This window comes from Haliotis rufescens, unplaced genomic scaffold, assembly GCF_023055435.1.
Source record: "Haliotis rufescens isolate VD_foot unplaced genomic scaffold, xgHalRufe1.0.p SCAF_40, whole genome shotgun sequence".
NCBI classification, from domain to species: domain Eukaryota; kingdom Metazoa; phylum Mollusca; class Gastropoda; order Lepetellida; family Haliotidae; genus Haliotis; species Haliotis rufescens.
Window position 1 is genome coordinate 1,243,707 of NW_025964113.1, and position 14,634 is coordinate 1,258,340.

Consider the following 14,634-nt stretch of genomic DNA (forward strand, 5'->3'; position numbering starts at 1 on the left):
AAAAGTCGTGGCACTTTGTCCATCCATCCATCCATCTGTCAATCCAACTACTCATATGAAAACCACAAAGCCTTAAATTGATGGTAAACTTTGCATCAATGATCCTAGCAAAGATTAGAATTCTGATCTGAAAACAAACAACACCAGGCCAGCACTCCAGCCATGATGGCCTGGGAGGGGTGGTGGAGCTGTACTCTCTTGTATATGTCATATATGCCATACTTTAACTCGTTACAAAGTCATAATTGTTGTAGTTTGACTATTGTATGCCATCATATAGTTTTCACAATCGAAATACCAAGATGGCATGAAGCCTGACACTGAGCTAAGTTCGGTACAATATTGCAATTGTATTACTATGACAGAAATGTATGATATGTCTAAAGGTCAGTGACATCCCCCAGCAGCATGATCAGTCACGAGTTTGCTAAATGTGTTACTTATCTGTTAATGTCAAACATTAGACATTAGTTTCTGTTTTCATCAACCTTTCCTGTTCTACGGTGTGAAAGAGGGCCTCCATGATTACTTTCCTGTTACAGTAGTCGTGGTAGCTTCATGTGTACTGTTACAAAATCCATATGTTCATCACAGTATCAAAATTACCTGAGTTCATGATAAATACACAACTCTGTGCCTGATCAAACATTTCTTGTTCCAATTACACTTAATTTCCAAATTGAGTTGGAAGGCTTTTTTGTAGGAGTATAACAGTATATTGAACTATAATGTATTGCAATAGTACAATGGTACATTTGAAAATGCCAATAGTATTGTCAATTGTATGCTTCACAATCAATAGTATCAAAGGTTGCAATTAGTTATAAATAGAACATTATGCATATTTAAAACCTGACTGTGCTGTTTAGCATTTAGGATTATGACAATTTCAGATTAGAGTTACTTCCCTTTGGTTTGAATCGTGTCAGCAAAGAAAATGGCTGACTTTTAGATAGTCAGCAATATTTTATTTATTTCTATTACATTGATTAATATAATTATCAAACCTTAAAAGTAGTTTACTACTATCGCAATACTAATGCAATATTGTAGGTTACTAAATGCGATACAATCACAATAATGATAGCCCCATTGGTCACCTCTACTTTTTTGTCCTTTTTTTTAAAAAACCCAAACAACCAACATGCAGTATGTTGGAGGACTATCTTGAAAAGTTAGCAGTGGTTCATTTTTGAAGGAAAGGTGGGTTTGCACCTTTAATTAAGGTCAGTCAGGTAATTGTAACAACATCATGTTTTTGTTTGGGCCTTACATCTTTTGTCTTTTATTGAAAGATTATATACCAGGTAACATACCATAATTATCATTAGTACAAGTATTGAAATAATTCTGTATTGGAATTAATTTTGACAGCCTCCTTCTCATGATGAACAATGTTTACATTTAGATTCAATTCCGATTTATTGGCATATAAAAGTTTAAAGGGGCCCTCATCTGCTCTTTGTATGTCACCTCACATTACTGTTGTGGTAACCATGGTAATGTCTTTTATAGAATCTCATGATCTATACAATTTATTCTTAAAGCACCGTGTCAATATTTCCTAACTACTTCATGTCCAAGATAAAAAATTTATTCTTTACTTTAAGTTCCACGGAAAACATTTTCACCCAATCCAATATGTTTTCTGTTTTCAGGAAATTGATTTTTTTCCAATAATGTTATAAATTAGATTGTAACCATTGAATGTAAACATTTCTCAAGTCAGTATGGGTATTTGTATTCATTCACAACTCAATGCAGAAAGTAGTGTTCACTTTCCTTTTGTCAGTTAGTAAGGCAAGTATCTTGTAATGTTTCAGTGTATGATTGATTGAACTAATGTGATGTGATTTGACGCTTGTGCTTACCCCGTTCCCCACAAGTATTGATACTGTACTGGTCATGTCACTACTGCCAAGCCAGCAATGAAGATGTAGTGTTCTTTTGTCCTCAGAACTAACAGCAAATAGAAAGTAGCTTAGAACTTTTTATTTCTTATATACTGCCACATAGACATTTTACATTATATCAATCATCTTAAATATAGAAAATGTGTTTTATGTATTCATAAACATGTTTCAAGTTGTATGGAAGATGTTTTCTGATATTTCATGTAGCATTAGATTGCTGACAGCTTAATACACATCTTTTCGTTTTCAGATATTGAAAATATTTAGGTTACCGTATTCGACGTAATAAGCGCCCTGCTCTAATAAGCGCCCACGGCGATATTTGCTAATATATTGGCTAATGAACAATCTCAGTTAGCATCCCTTCCAATTGATTAATGTACACAAGACTTATTTATTTGTGTATAATACGCACTCGTATGTCATATGCACCCTTAATTATGGGCAATTAAATCCTGGAAAAATATATCTGTCGTATATAAACATTTCAGGCTGTCAGCATAAACCACAAAATTTACGATCTTTCAACTCAAAATAATATCCTAATAAGAGCTCCCTATTTCTAATTTTGAGAGCGCCCTGGGCGCTTATTACGTTGAATACGGTATGAGTTTTATCATTTCCTGTTCTCTTGATGTGTTAGGTACTTGTTGTGTCTTGATGTGTGTTACTTTCAGCTGTGTGTCATATAGTAACTATGCCTATTGCCTATACTAACACTCTACAGATGGGTATTGGAGGTATGAAGGAATCACAATATTTTTTATTGCGATACCTATCACGATATATTGTATAATTCTAAATTTTGAATTCAGCAGCAATCTGATACATTAAGGTGTGAACTGAAGTTCATAAATTGAACAAAACAAGATGCTGGTACAACATGATGTTTACTCAGTCAGTAAATACGCAGCCATTTTCGGGTCCTGTATGCATGCTGCGGGGCAGCAAAGGCATTTGGCAAGAAAATAAGGTTAAACACATGATAAAATTTGCTATTTGAAATCACCTGATATATCGAGCATGAAAAAATAATATTGTGATACGCATCGTGGAAAGAATGAACCTCAATTACCGATATACCAATAATACCACACATCTTTAACTAACATATATGCGTTTCTTCTGACATTTTAACCCTGTGAATGTATCTATACTTTTCTCAATGTTTGTGTTGCTTTGTAATCAATTTGATTCATTCTTTTAAAGCTTAGCCATCAGTATAATATTTACAATAACTAAAACTTGGTGAGACAAGTGCATTGTATTCATCTTTTTCCCACTAACCTAACAGTTAGGGGTATGTTAGGGGCCAAGGTTGGCCCAGTTGTCAAAAGCGCGCAGATTGCTGTGCAGAGTTGTGTCCCTTGGTCATGCCTGAAACCTATGATCATGGGGTCGACCCGATTATGTTTTTTGGTTTGTCAACACCATACCCGTGCTCATGGGTTTTTTCCAAAGTGGTAAATGTCTGAGACCAGCACCACCTTGGACTCTGCTCTCACACCAAGCTGCCATGTCATGATATGACTGAATACTGTTCAAAGTGGAGTTAAACCCAACTCATTCATTCACTCACTCACTCACTCACTCACTCACTCACTCACTCACTCACTCACTCACTCACTCACTCACTCACTCACTCACTCACTCACTCACTCACTCACTCACCCACTAATCATATGTTTACAATCAGTCCAAGATGCATGTCCAGACACAGGTGGCCCCGTCAACTCAAAGCGGCAAAATTCCCTGAACAGAGTTATATTTCACAGTGGTGCCAGAATCCAATGATTATGGTTTCGGATCCCAGATTTTCCCTGATTATGATTCTTGGTTTGTCAGCACCATACTCAAGCATGTAGGTTTCAATGTGGTAAACGTCAAAGACCTGTACCACATCGGACCTTCTCGCACATTAAGCTGAGAAGACGTGATGTAACTGAATCACTGTTCAAATTGGTGTTCAACCCAACATACTCACACACCAACCAAAATAATATTTTAAGAAATTATTCCGAGCATTTGGACTCCAGGTACGTAGGACTTATGTACCTCATGCTTGTTGTAAGAGGTAACTAAAAGGTGGATTGTGAGGACAATATGGCTTCAGAGTATTTATCACTGAAGATTTGAGATTGCATTGTACCCAGGCCGGGTGGCATGCTATCGATCACTGGTTTGTCTACTTCTGACCTAGCTATGCTTTGCAAGGTTCCATGGTAACCTCACCGAGGGTGAATATCACAAGCTGTCAGTATCACCTGTATCTGTTCCCTAAATGAGGAAGCTTATGTTGTTTGATGAGATCATTCATCGTTGTTGTTTCCTTAGTCACAGGGTGTATTCTGAACTGAAGTTGATTATATCAGAGTCCTTTGTCATAAGGTATAGTTGGAGGAAGTTCCCTCTCAGTACATCTATTGCACATAAAGTGTTTCCAGAACCAGTGTTGGTGTTGATTACATAAACAATATACATTCATATGTTAATGTTGAAAACTATTTTCTTATTATTAAATACTCAGTAAATGTCTTTTTTGTTATAATACTCATATTATTTCTTAAGTATCAATGTTAATAGCAGTTCTTATGGAATGTTTTGGAGGAGGTCTTTGCATTCTGTGTTCGTATTGCCTAACACTGCCTACTTGTACAAAACATCTTTTATCATTGCTCCATCTTCAATAAGCCATGTGGTGATTAGGTCTAGGGGATTAACCATAATAGAATTGAGATCTGATTCCCTGGGTAACTGAAGATGCGCTGACTCTTACAATTTTTAATCCCTTTGATATCATGGGCCAAGTTCAAGTTAGAGTTTTCTAGACTATCATAAGTTGTTTTTTTATGACCTTTTCATATAGATATTAATATGATTAAAGGATCTTTCCCAAGTATCAAAGCCAACTGTTTATGTTCGACCTACTTTTTGTTGATGTTACTACGATGCTAGTAACCAAAAATACAAATAAGTGCAGCACTGTATCTCACTGACATTTGTATGAATGGTAACATATATTTTTTTATCTCATACCTTTGATATTAGATTACACACTAAACGTGGTATAACACCTGTATCTCTCCCCTGCACATTCCAGACATGGAACCTATATCGTCCGCTGTGAAGGGTCAGCAGAGGAAATCTCGGAAGGGGTGGCTGCTGAAGAAGGGTGGGATGATGAAGATCTGGCATCGAAGATGGTTTGTCCTCACGGACAAGATGCTATTTCAGTTCAGCAGAGAAGACGATATTAAGCCACAGAGCTCTTACTTCTTGACATCTGGTAGCCATAAAGTCACCGAGCATGCTGTCAGTCCTGACGAGCCAGAGAAATTCTGCTTTGATCTTGTACCAGGTGAGCTAACACATGTATCGGCAGTTTCTGACAACCTAGTTGTTAAACACATGGTCTGATGGAAGAGCCATTATTTTCTGCCTGAACCTTCTACCAGGTGATTGTACAGAAGTATAGGGGTGGTTACTGATGAGAGCCATAGAAAATGTTATCGGTCCTCATTAAGTTGTGTTCCAGGGGCCTGTGATCATGGGTTCAAATCCTATTTCTAGTTCTTTTCAATACCATACCCATGCTCTTGTGGTACACCAAGTGAAATGTCTGACACCTGCATCACTTTGGGCTTTCCTCTCACATTAAGCCCACAAGCTGACACGCCACAACTATAACTAGAATACTGTTCAAGGCATGTTTAACCCAACTTATCGTGTGGTCAGGCTCGCTGACTTAGTTGATGCATGTCATTATATCCCAATTGCATAGATCCATGCTCATGATGTCAATCACTGGATTGTCTTGTCCAGACTTGATTATTTACAAACCACCTTCATACAGCTTGAATATTGCTGAGTGTGGCGGTAAACTTCAAGCAAACAAAGAAACAAACTCATTCAGCCACTCACTCACACACTCACTAAATCCTCCATGGAGACAGTTGAATGAAGACTTCAGCTTCGGAGCAGCGCCATCTAGGAGATCACTACCATTGCTTAGTGACAATATGTATCCTTCAACAGCAATAGCACCTTGCACTGCTAGACTGCACCAGTCTCCCAACAACAATGTGGAGCAGGTGCTTGCAGTGAGTGATCTTGATTATTGTACCCTTCATGGATCATTGCTTATGTCACTGGTTAGCCTGGTCCAGAGTCAATTACATAAAGACTTCAGCACATAGTTAAAATATTTGTAATTCTGGCATAAAACAATGCTTGTGTTTAATCATTAGGTCCGAGACTTGAGACAGGCAGTGGGGAGACTGTGATGCTGTGTGCCAGTACTGGAGAAGAGAGGCTAGGCTGGGTGAAGGATCTCAGATATGTGCTCTATGCTGACATAGGTGGAGGTACGTAAAGCGAATCACCTTTCAAGTGTTTGTTCACTGTTTCATTGTCAGTCTAGATTTAATCCTTTTTCAATTTACAGTACATGATTGTGATTATGCAAGTTTGTTTACTGATTGGATCCAAGAAGCTTTCGACAATAATTGAAATAACTCCTCAATGAAGTTTGGAAATACTTAATTTTGATTCATCAATCAGAGGTTTCAAATCCCAATAACCAGCTCATTTAACTGCACTTGATTTCACATTTGAAACCTCAAGCTGCATGTTTGGTTCTAAGCTCAATTTGGTATGGTGACCTTGGTCTGCATTGAAAACATGTCATGTTTAATCTCCTAAATGACATGAATACCTGCTACTATAGACAGTAGTTATCAATCTACACACTCTATGGTGTACCCCCCAAAAATAAAAAGAGAACGCTCATTTCAGCCTAAACAAGCTTATGTTGCAGACAGTAAAAATGTGTGAACCATCAAATGACAGAATTGTGGCCCTAGTTGCTTGGTGATTCTGTTGTGGGGATTCAGGGGCAGAATGTCTGAGAGGTGATTAGGCTGTATCCCCTAGGGCTGGGACAAGTCCAGGTTTAGATCAAAAGATCAGATCATGCATTCACTGAAGTTGACTGAAGCTTTATCTTTATTCACACATATACAAGTAAAAAAGAATGTGTTCATCGTCAGAAAGAAATGCGAACTTTAGCGACTTGAAGTGTAACCACTGAGCTAGTGGGTTGTTGTCATCAAACAATATATCACGTGACTAACCATGGGTCTGGGTAGTCATGTGGGTACCCGGGTCCTACTCAGTACCCACCCGACCCGAGTACCCGAGTTGCCCGTCCTAGCCCTAGTATCCCCAGTGTCCTCTGCTTCTTGTTGGAACGGACTACTATGCAGATTGCCATAGATTGTCGGAACGATGTCCACCCGGGGGACAGTTTGGTATAAGTGGTATATCAGTGCCTGGAGCACGAACTTTTTTGGCATTCAAATTTGGAAAAAATACTTAAAAATTTGTTCAAATTGAGATTTTGTTGAAGTTCGTATTTTCTCAAGTTCAGAGGTATTTTTGCATAGACATTGCATTCAATGAACTAATGTGAAACTAAGCATTAAGCACTTCCTCTTTATTGTTCCTTTTATCAGTGAAATACAAGTTACTTCGACCAAGCCATGGTAGTTTTAACAATGTTGACATGAATAGGGAAACTGATACTTTCCTTCTGGGAATTGTTTATGTTAATTGCTGCTGACTGCTGAATAACGGCCTCTGATCAGTCCAGGTAAATCCCTGCAGAGTCATGACCTGGCTGCATTAGTGTAGGTTCAAACCCGAGCGTAAGATAGACTGTCTTACTATCAATCACAGTCTATCTCTTCTATCATTATTAACATTGCTTGTTTGTTTGTTTGTTGTTTAAAGCTCACTCATCAATATTCCAGCTATATGACGGCAGTCTGTAAATAATACAATCTGGACTAGATAATCAAGTGATTGATATCATGAGCATCGATCTAAGCAATTGGGAAATGATGACATGCAGCGAGTCTGACCATCAGATCTTGTTTATCACCTTTAATCCGGAACCCTGCTCAGTTCTAACCCGGATCTTCAGGGATGCATTGTTAAGTGTATAATAGGGCTGTAACTACATGATATCGCTGAGTAAAGAGTAATGTGTTACTGCTTTGTTATTTTGTTATCTCTAGGCTTTAAGTCTATACACATATTGATTTTGTAAATGAAGTTGAACAGATGTTGGGCTGAGGGTGAAACAGTAACGTTTTACAGCTGTTCTCCCTCGGACAGGTATGTGAGGGATTCACAGCTGGTGTGGTGTGAATCTCACTTGTATCAAGCTCTATGTAGGGCATGGAATGTTGTCCACCATGTGCCCAGGCTAATTTATTTCCTGTTTTAGGCCAGATGAATTTTTTTCTGCTCTTCTCTCACATTTTAAAAATTAACCAGAATAATCAAAATTACAAACACTTTGTTTGATTGAAAATATGCTTAGATTGAACACCTTGTTTATGTTTTAATGTTAATTTTGTTCAAATTTTGCCTAAAGTTTGCAAAAAGTAAAAGGAATCATCAAAATTATGAACACTGTTAGACAAGCACTTAGTCTATGAAAACATTTTTTTAAATAATTGTTATTTGATCCAGACTTACCAAGGCTTGTAGTAATATATATATGGTACGAGTTGAAAGCGCTAGCCTATTAAAACTGTGTTCAATCTTATTCCACTTATTTAATTATTACTCTCTCTCTCTCTCTCTCTCTCTCTCTCTCTCTCTCTCTCTATATATATATATATATATATATATATTTATATATATTTATTTATTTATTTATTTATAAATTCCACAGTCATAGCGCAAGACTAGAACACTGTTTGATTGAAATTATTCTAAGAATGAATACCCATTCCATTTGAAGAGCTTTTTTTTAAGAAATTGCACTAAAATCAACCCTGACAGCATTTCAAATGGTTTTTTTAGTATTGCACCAAAAATATCTGTAACCAGAACAACATTTGGTTTGCCTCCTTTTGGTGAACGGAAAGGGGACATAAACTGTGTATGTCCAAGACAGGATACAGGCTATCCCATGGAGGTCAAGTACCTTGATATCTATAGTGCTAACAGTTCCTTATCCTGGCTGATATGTTCAGGGATGTTGTCTATCTGTTATTCTATTCTTATACAACCATTTAGGTAGATTGAAGACATTTTCAGTAGGGGTTGTTAGATAATGGAAAAATGTTTCTTTTAATTGGTAGCCTTAAGTGTGTTTTATCTCATGATAAACTGATTTGCTTGTCTTGACAAAAATGTTCGTACTCTTTTACCATTTTTTGCTTATCTTGACTAAGATGTCATTTTTTTTACCGGTATCAAATGTTTGTATTTTTGTCATTTTCTTGTTCAGCATTGGAGTGAGTGAGTGAGTTGGGTTTAACACCGATTTTAACAGTATTCCAGTTTTTTCGCTTAATGTGGGAGGAAAGCCCGAAGTGATGCAGGCCTCAGACATTTACCACTTCTGTGAAACCCACGAGTACGGGTTTGGTGCTGACAAACCTAGAAACATAATCAGGGCAAACCTGGATTCAAACCAACAGTCATAGGTTTCTGGTGTGCCCAAGGGACGCAACTCTGCACAGCGAATCGTGCAGTGGGTTTGCTCTGTAAAACTGATGAAAGTCAGGACTAGAACAAGCAGCCATACACACACATACACGTGCATGTACTTCGCTATTTAAATGCAGTTATCTTCCAAAGCGGTAAATGTTGGAGACTTGCATCACTTCTGCTTTTCTCTCACAGTGTTAGACAAAACTCACTTACTTACTCACTCTTTCTGAATGAAGTCACAGATGATAACAAGGAAGATAACATCTTTTATCAACAATATATTTGACTATGTTGGATTCAGCAAAGGCAAAGTCTTGCTTCATCTTCCTGGAGCTAGGAAGCTATAAGGCACACTAATGGATATTTATTAACCAAGCAGGAGTGCAAATTCCCAAAAGGGAAAAGATATGCCACATTTGTAGAATTGAATTAAATCTTGAAAATATGTACACTTCACTTTTGCCTGTAAATTAATATTTCTTTGACATCATGACATTGCCTGGCTTACAGGGAGATTGATCACTACCCCTGTAATTGAAATGATATTCAGCTATTGATGATGGATTCCATTCCATTTGTATGTGCTGTAATTGCAATGACCTTTGCAACTGATACAGATAAGGGATGTATTCCAAATACCATACTTCTTATTATTCCAATATCTGTTCCATTATAAAAAAATCAGTGTGCTAAATAAATATACAGCTTTTATCTAAAGAATATGAAAACTGTATGTTATCCATGAGGGTAGAAAGATCATTTTAGCGATTCCGAAATTGATAATTCAGTTCAAGTGATGTGACATCACATTGCTTATTTATTGAGATCAATTTGATAAAACTATTTTTTTGTGCATGGATCTGTAGTTTGATCCCCTGACCACGTCACACCTAGATATATGAAAATATTATGTTTTTTGTTACCCTGCCTGGCGTTTGACATAAGGAAATAAACAAGGACTGGTCAGCTTGGAGTCAGGATACTGTGTCTGAGTGGGGTATGCATGTTAAACTGTGGCATGGTAACTCAGAGGGGTAGTGCTATAAAAGTAGCTAAAGTCTGGACCAGTACAAGCAGCCACACACGTGCAGGCATGTTGCTATATGTGAAATAATCTTGAACGTGATGTTAAACCCCATTTCACATCACCACACCATTGTTCATGACATCACTGATTGATAATGATTGATCCGAATGAAAGACTTCATGAAGTCGGAGTTCATACCTTAGGCATGCCAGAGTGAGTGAGTTAGGTTTAACGCCGCTTTTAACAGTATTCCAGTTATATCACGATGTGTCAGCTTAATGTGGGAGGAAAGCCCAAAGTGATGCAGGTCTCAGACGTTTACCACTTCCATGAAACCCGCGAGCACGGGTATGGTGCTGACTAACCTAGAAACATAATCGGGGCGAACTGGGATTCGAACCCACAATCATAGGTTTCTGGCGTGCCCAAGGGATGCAACTCTGCACAGCGAATCGCGGGGCCTTAGACGACTGGGCCGCCCTTGCCCCCTGGGCATGCCAGAAACCTTTGATGGTTGTTTGGAAACCTGGTTTGCCCCAATTATGTTTCTAGGTTTGTCAGCACAATACCTGTGCATGTGGGTTTCACCAAAGTAGTAAAGGACTGAGACCTGCATCAAACTGATATAACTGGAATACTGTTCAAAGCTGTGTATATCCCATCACTCACTCACTCACTCAATCACATGGGTAGAATGTGTGAAGCCCTGTTGTTGAAGCCATTGCTTGTTTTGTTTAAGACACAGGGTCATTCCCCACATGGGTAGAATGTGTAAAATCGAGTCCCCGTTATATTGCTTGAAACATGAAAAAGCTCTCACTGATATTTACCATCTATACCTGTTTCCTTCATTGCAATAAAGCCTGAATGATCACTTCTGACCTTTGCAGCCATATTTGGTCAGAACCTGGAGGAAGCGATGAAGTTCACCCACAGTGAGGGGAAGAAGATCCCAGCCATCATAGAGAAGTGTGTTGAGTTCCTCTACGCTAATGGACTGGAAGTCGAGGGAATCTTCAGGTGGGATTTCTAGGCAGCTAGGTCTCATTTCACAATTTGATGGCTTGATCTTGTTTTCATTCTGCTAGTCTAGTTGGTAAAGTGTTTGTTCACCAAATGTCTGGGTTTGATTTCCCACTTTTGGTGCAATTCTGGTGTCACCCACTGTGATATTACTGAAGAAGAAGTAGAAAGCTAATGAATATTTTGCAAGATTGTACTCAGCAAGTGATGCCATCAGCTATGTAGATAATATTTAGGGGTGTTTTCCAGAAATCAAGTTGGACTGGTGCTTTGAGGTTCACTTTAGAAGAAAAAAACCCACTGCTCCCATGGTGGTGCTCATACTGATTGATTAATTGATTTAGAAATTTATAATTTTTAAACTTATCCTATCTCATACTATGCATTTCTTTCTTTTTCTTTCGATCCTTGTGTGGAAACGTGTTAAAAAAAAGTTTCCATGAACTAAAAGCATTTCGCTTGAACACATCCCAGCATCACTATAATCACCATATCCCAGTATCACTATAATCACCATATCCCGGCATCACTATAATCACCATATCCCAGTATCACTATAATCACCATATCCCAGTATCACTATAATCACCATTTCCCAGCATCACCATAATCACCATATCCCAGCATCACTATAATCACCATATCCCAGCATCACCATAATCACCATATCCAAGCATCACTATAATCACCATATCCCAGCATCACTATAATCACCATATCCCAGCATCACTATTATCACCATATCCCAGCATCACTATTATCACCATATCCCATCATCACTATAATCACCATATCCCAGCATCACTATAATCACCATATCCCAGCATCACTATAATAACCATATCCCAGCATCACTATAATCACCATATCCCAGCATCACTATAATCACCATATCCCAGCATCACCATAATCACCATATCCCAGCATCACTATAATCACCATATCCCAGCATCACTATAATCACCATATCCCAGCATCACTATTATCACCATATCCCAGCATCACTATTATCACCATATCCCAGCATCACTATAATCGTGTGCATTTTGACCTTACATGACTTGATCAGCTGACTACTCCTGTGACATCATTCTCTTTCTCGTCGCTACCGTGTGGGGCATGTACTGAGTACTAGAGAATACATTTGTTTTGTGTGTGAAAGCTCCCTCTGCAATCTTGTTAACATCTATGGCATTATTTGAAAAAGAGAATGGAACAGATCATGAGAAATGCCCGACCTGTAGAAATTGCAGACATACTTATTCCTCAGCCGATACACATGATCTCTGTTGTGACTGTCGCAGCCTTTGCAAGCCGGACTACAGATGTTTACATGTTCTCAGCTCACAGAGGAAGCTTTTCACACATATTTACGTAAATGTCAGAAATGTAATGTTGACCAGTGAACTTAATCCAGGGATGCTGGACATGGACCTTCCACTGCCAAGAAACCCAACCGTGTAACCAAGCCAGTGGTGCCCTCTACTGTAGCGGTTGTTGAGCCACCTCCCGCATCTACTTCACTATCAGTAGAAGATGATGGTGTTTCTGGCAGCTTCTTACGTGAAATATTCCCACCAAAATGAATTGGTCACCTGTCCCCCGTGCACCCGTTACCATGCCTACGTTGGTTCGGCCTGCAGCACTTCAAAGAACCACAGAAGAAAGAGTGCCATCGACCTGAGGTTAACCCATCATAGTGTCAAAAAACTATTCCTTTCGTGGCAGAGGTTGCGACCGAGACCCTTGTAGGCAGAAGTTTTCTTGCAGACAACTGGACCAAACTGGGTGACACCTTCGTCACTCAACTCCTCAAGATTGGGTATAGATTGCCATTGACAGGGACTCCTCCAACCAGGTCCATTCCCCATCAGAGAGAGTACCCAGACAGCCACCTTCAGGCTCTGCAAGACTCAATCAGTAGGTTGACCTCCAAACAGGCTGTAGATTTTCTAGGTCCCAGCCCAGGTACCCCAGGGTTTTACTTGCCGATTTTTCTGGTTCTGAAGACAGCAACAAACTGTCCATGAGCTTCAATCTGAAAATGTTCTACACACCGTACCGCGAAGATCCCCCACATTTTAGCATGACATCCATCGTGCTACTCCAAACAGCCAGGAGACTACATGGTCAGTCTAGATTTGCAAGACGAATATCTACACGTACCCATCCATCGGGAGCACTGTCATTACAAGCGGTTCATTTTCCAAGGCCTCCACTACCAATGGAAGTTGCTCCCGTTTGGAATTTATTTGGCCCAGTACCTTTTTACTGTATTACGAAGCCAATCACAAAGTTCCTGCATGTTTGGGGGATAGTCTTCGAGGTGTATCTCAAAAACTGCATTCAAACCGATGCAGATTTAGACACCCTCGGGAAGCACCAAGATTTCTATTCATCAACTAGGTTGGCTCATCAACGTCATGAAGTCCAGGACGACTCCCACTTGATGTCTGCAGTTCATCAGGGCTCTGTTCGACATCAAGCAGGGCATGATGTTTGTTCCCCCAGACAGATGATAGAAGATACAACATTCAGTGGCGTTGGCACTCAGACAGCTGCTGCCTCTACGCCAATGGCAACAGCTGCTAGGTCTTCTGACAGAGGGGTCAACACCAGCTACGACTGATCCAATGTTTCTTATAGCTCTTCCTCCAGGATGACAACTGCTGGGTTCTGATCAACTTCCCGGAATCACTACATCAGGATCTTCAGTGGTAGCTAATGAGTTGAATGTCTGGACCAGAATCTCTTTGTAGCCCTTCAACCCAACTCTATACTAATTCGTCGACGCCTCCCTATCCTGACCTGCCCAACCTTCACCAATGGAATGGTGTGTCCATTCGATGACTTTGGGGGGGGGGTTTGCCACCACTACCCAAGACAAGATGCCGACCACTTCTCAACCAGGTTCAGCGGTAGGCTCCCAAGTTTCGTCTCTCCTATCCCAGATCCTCAGGCGTGGGACCACGACGCTCTGGCCATCTCATGGGAGAACCTAACCTCCTACACCTTTCACCTGACAAGCCTCCTACCTCAGGTACTTCAAAAGGCAGTGATCACACACTTAACTTCGGCTGCTATTGGTGGCACCCTACTGGCCAGCTTGATGTTGGTTCACAGGAAGAAAGTTCAACTATCTTCTGCTGAGGGACTCTTCTA

General features: G+C 39.5%; 1 protein-coding gene across 4 annotated transcripts in view; it reads left to right on the forward strand.

Moving 5' to 3' along the window:
- The window catches only part of LOC124138143 (rho GTPase-activating protein 24-like), a 36,813-nt gene that overhangs the window by 17,574 nt on the left and 4,605 nt on the right, over nucleotides 1-14,634 (forward strand). For all 4 annotated transcript variants that reach the window (XM_046504679.2, XM_046504691.2, XM_046504700.2 and 1 more), the window contains 3 exons: nucleotides 5,014-5,271; nucleotides 6,161-6,277; nucleotides 11,340-11,469. In XM_046504679.2, coding sequence (XP_046360635.2) covers nucleotides 5,014-5,271; nucleotides 6,161-6,277; nucleotides 11,340-11,469 — 505 coding nt within the window. The remainder of the gene's footprint in view (nucleotides 1-5,013; nucleotides 5,272-6,160; nucleotides 6,278-11,339; nucleotides 11,470-14,634) is intronic.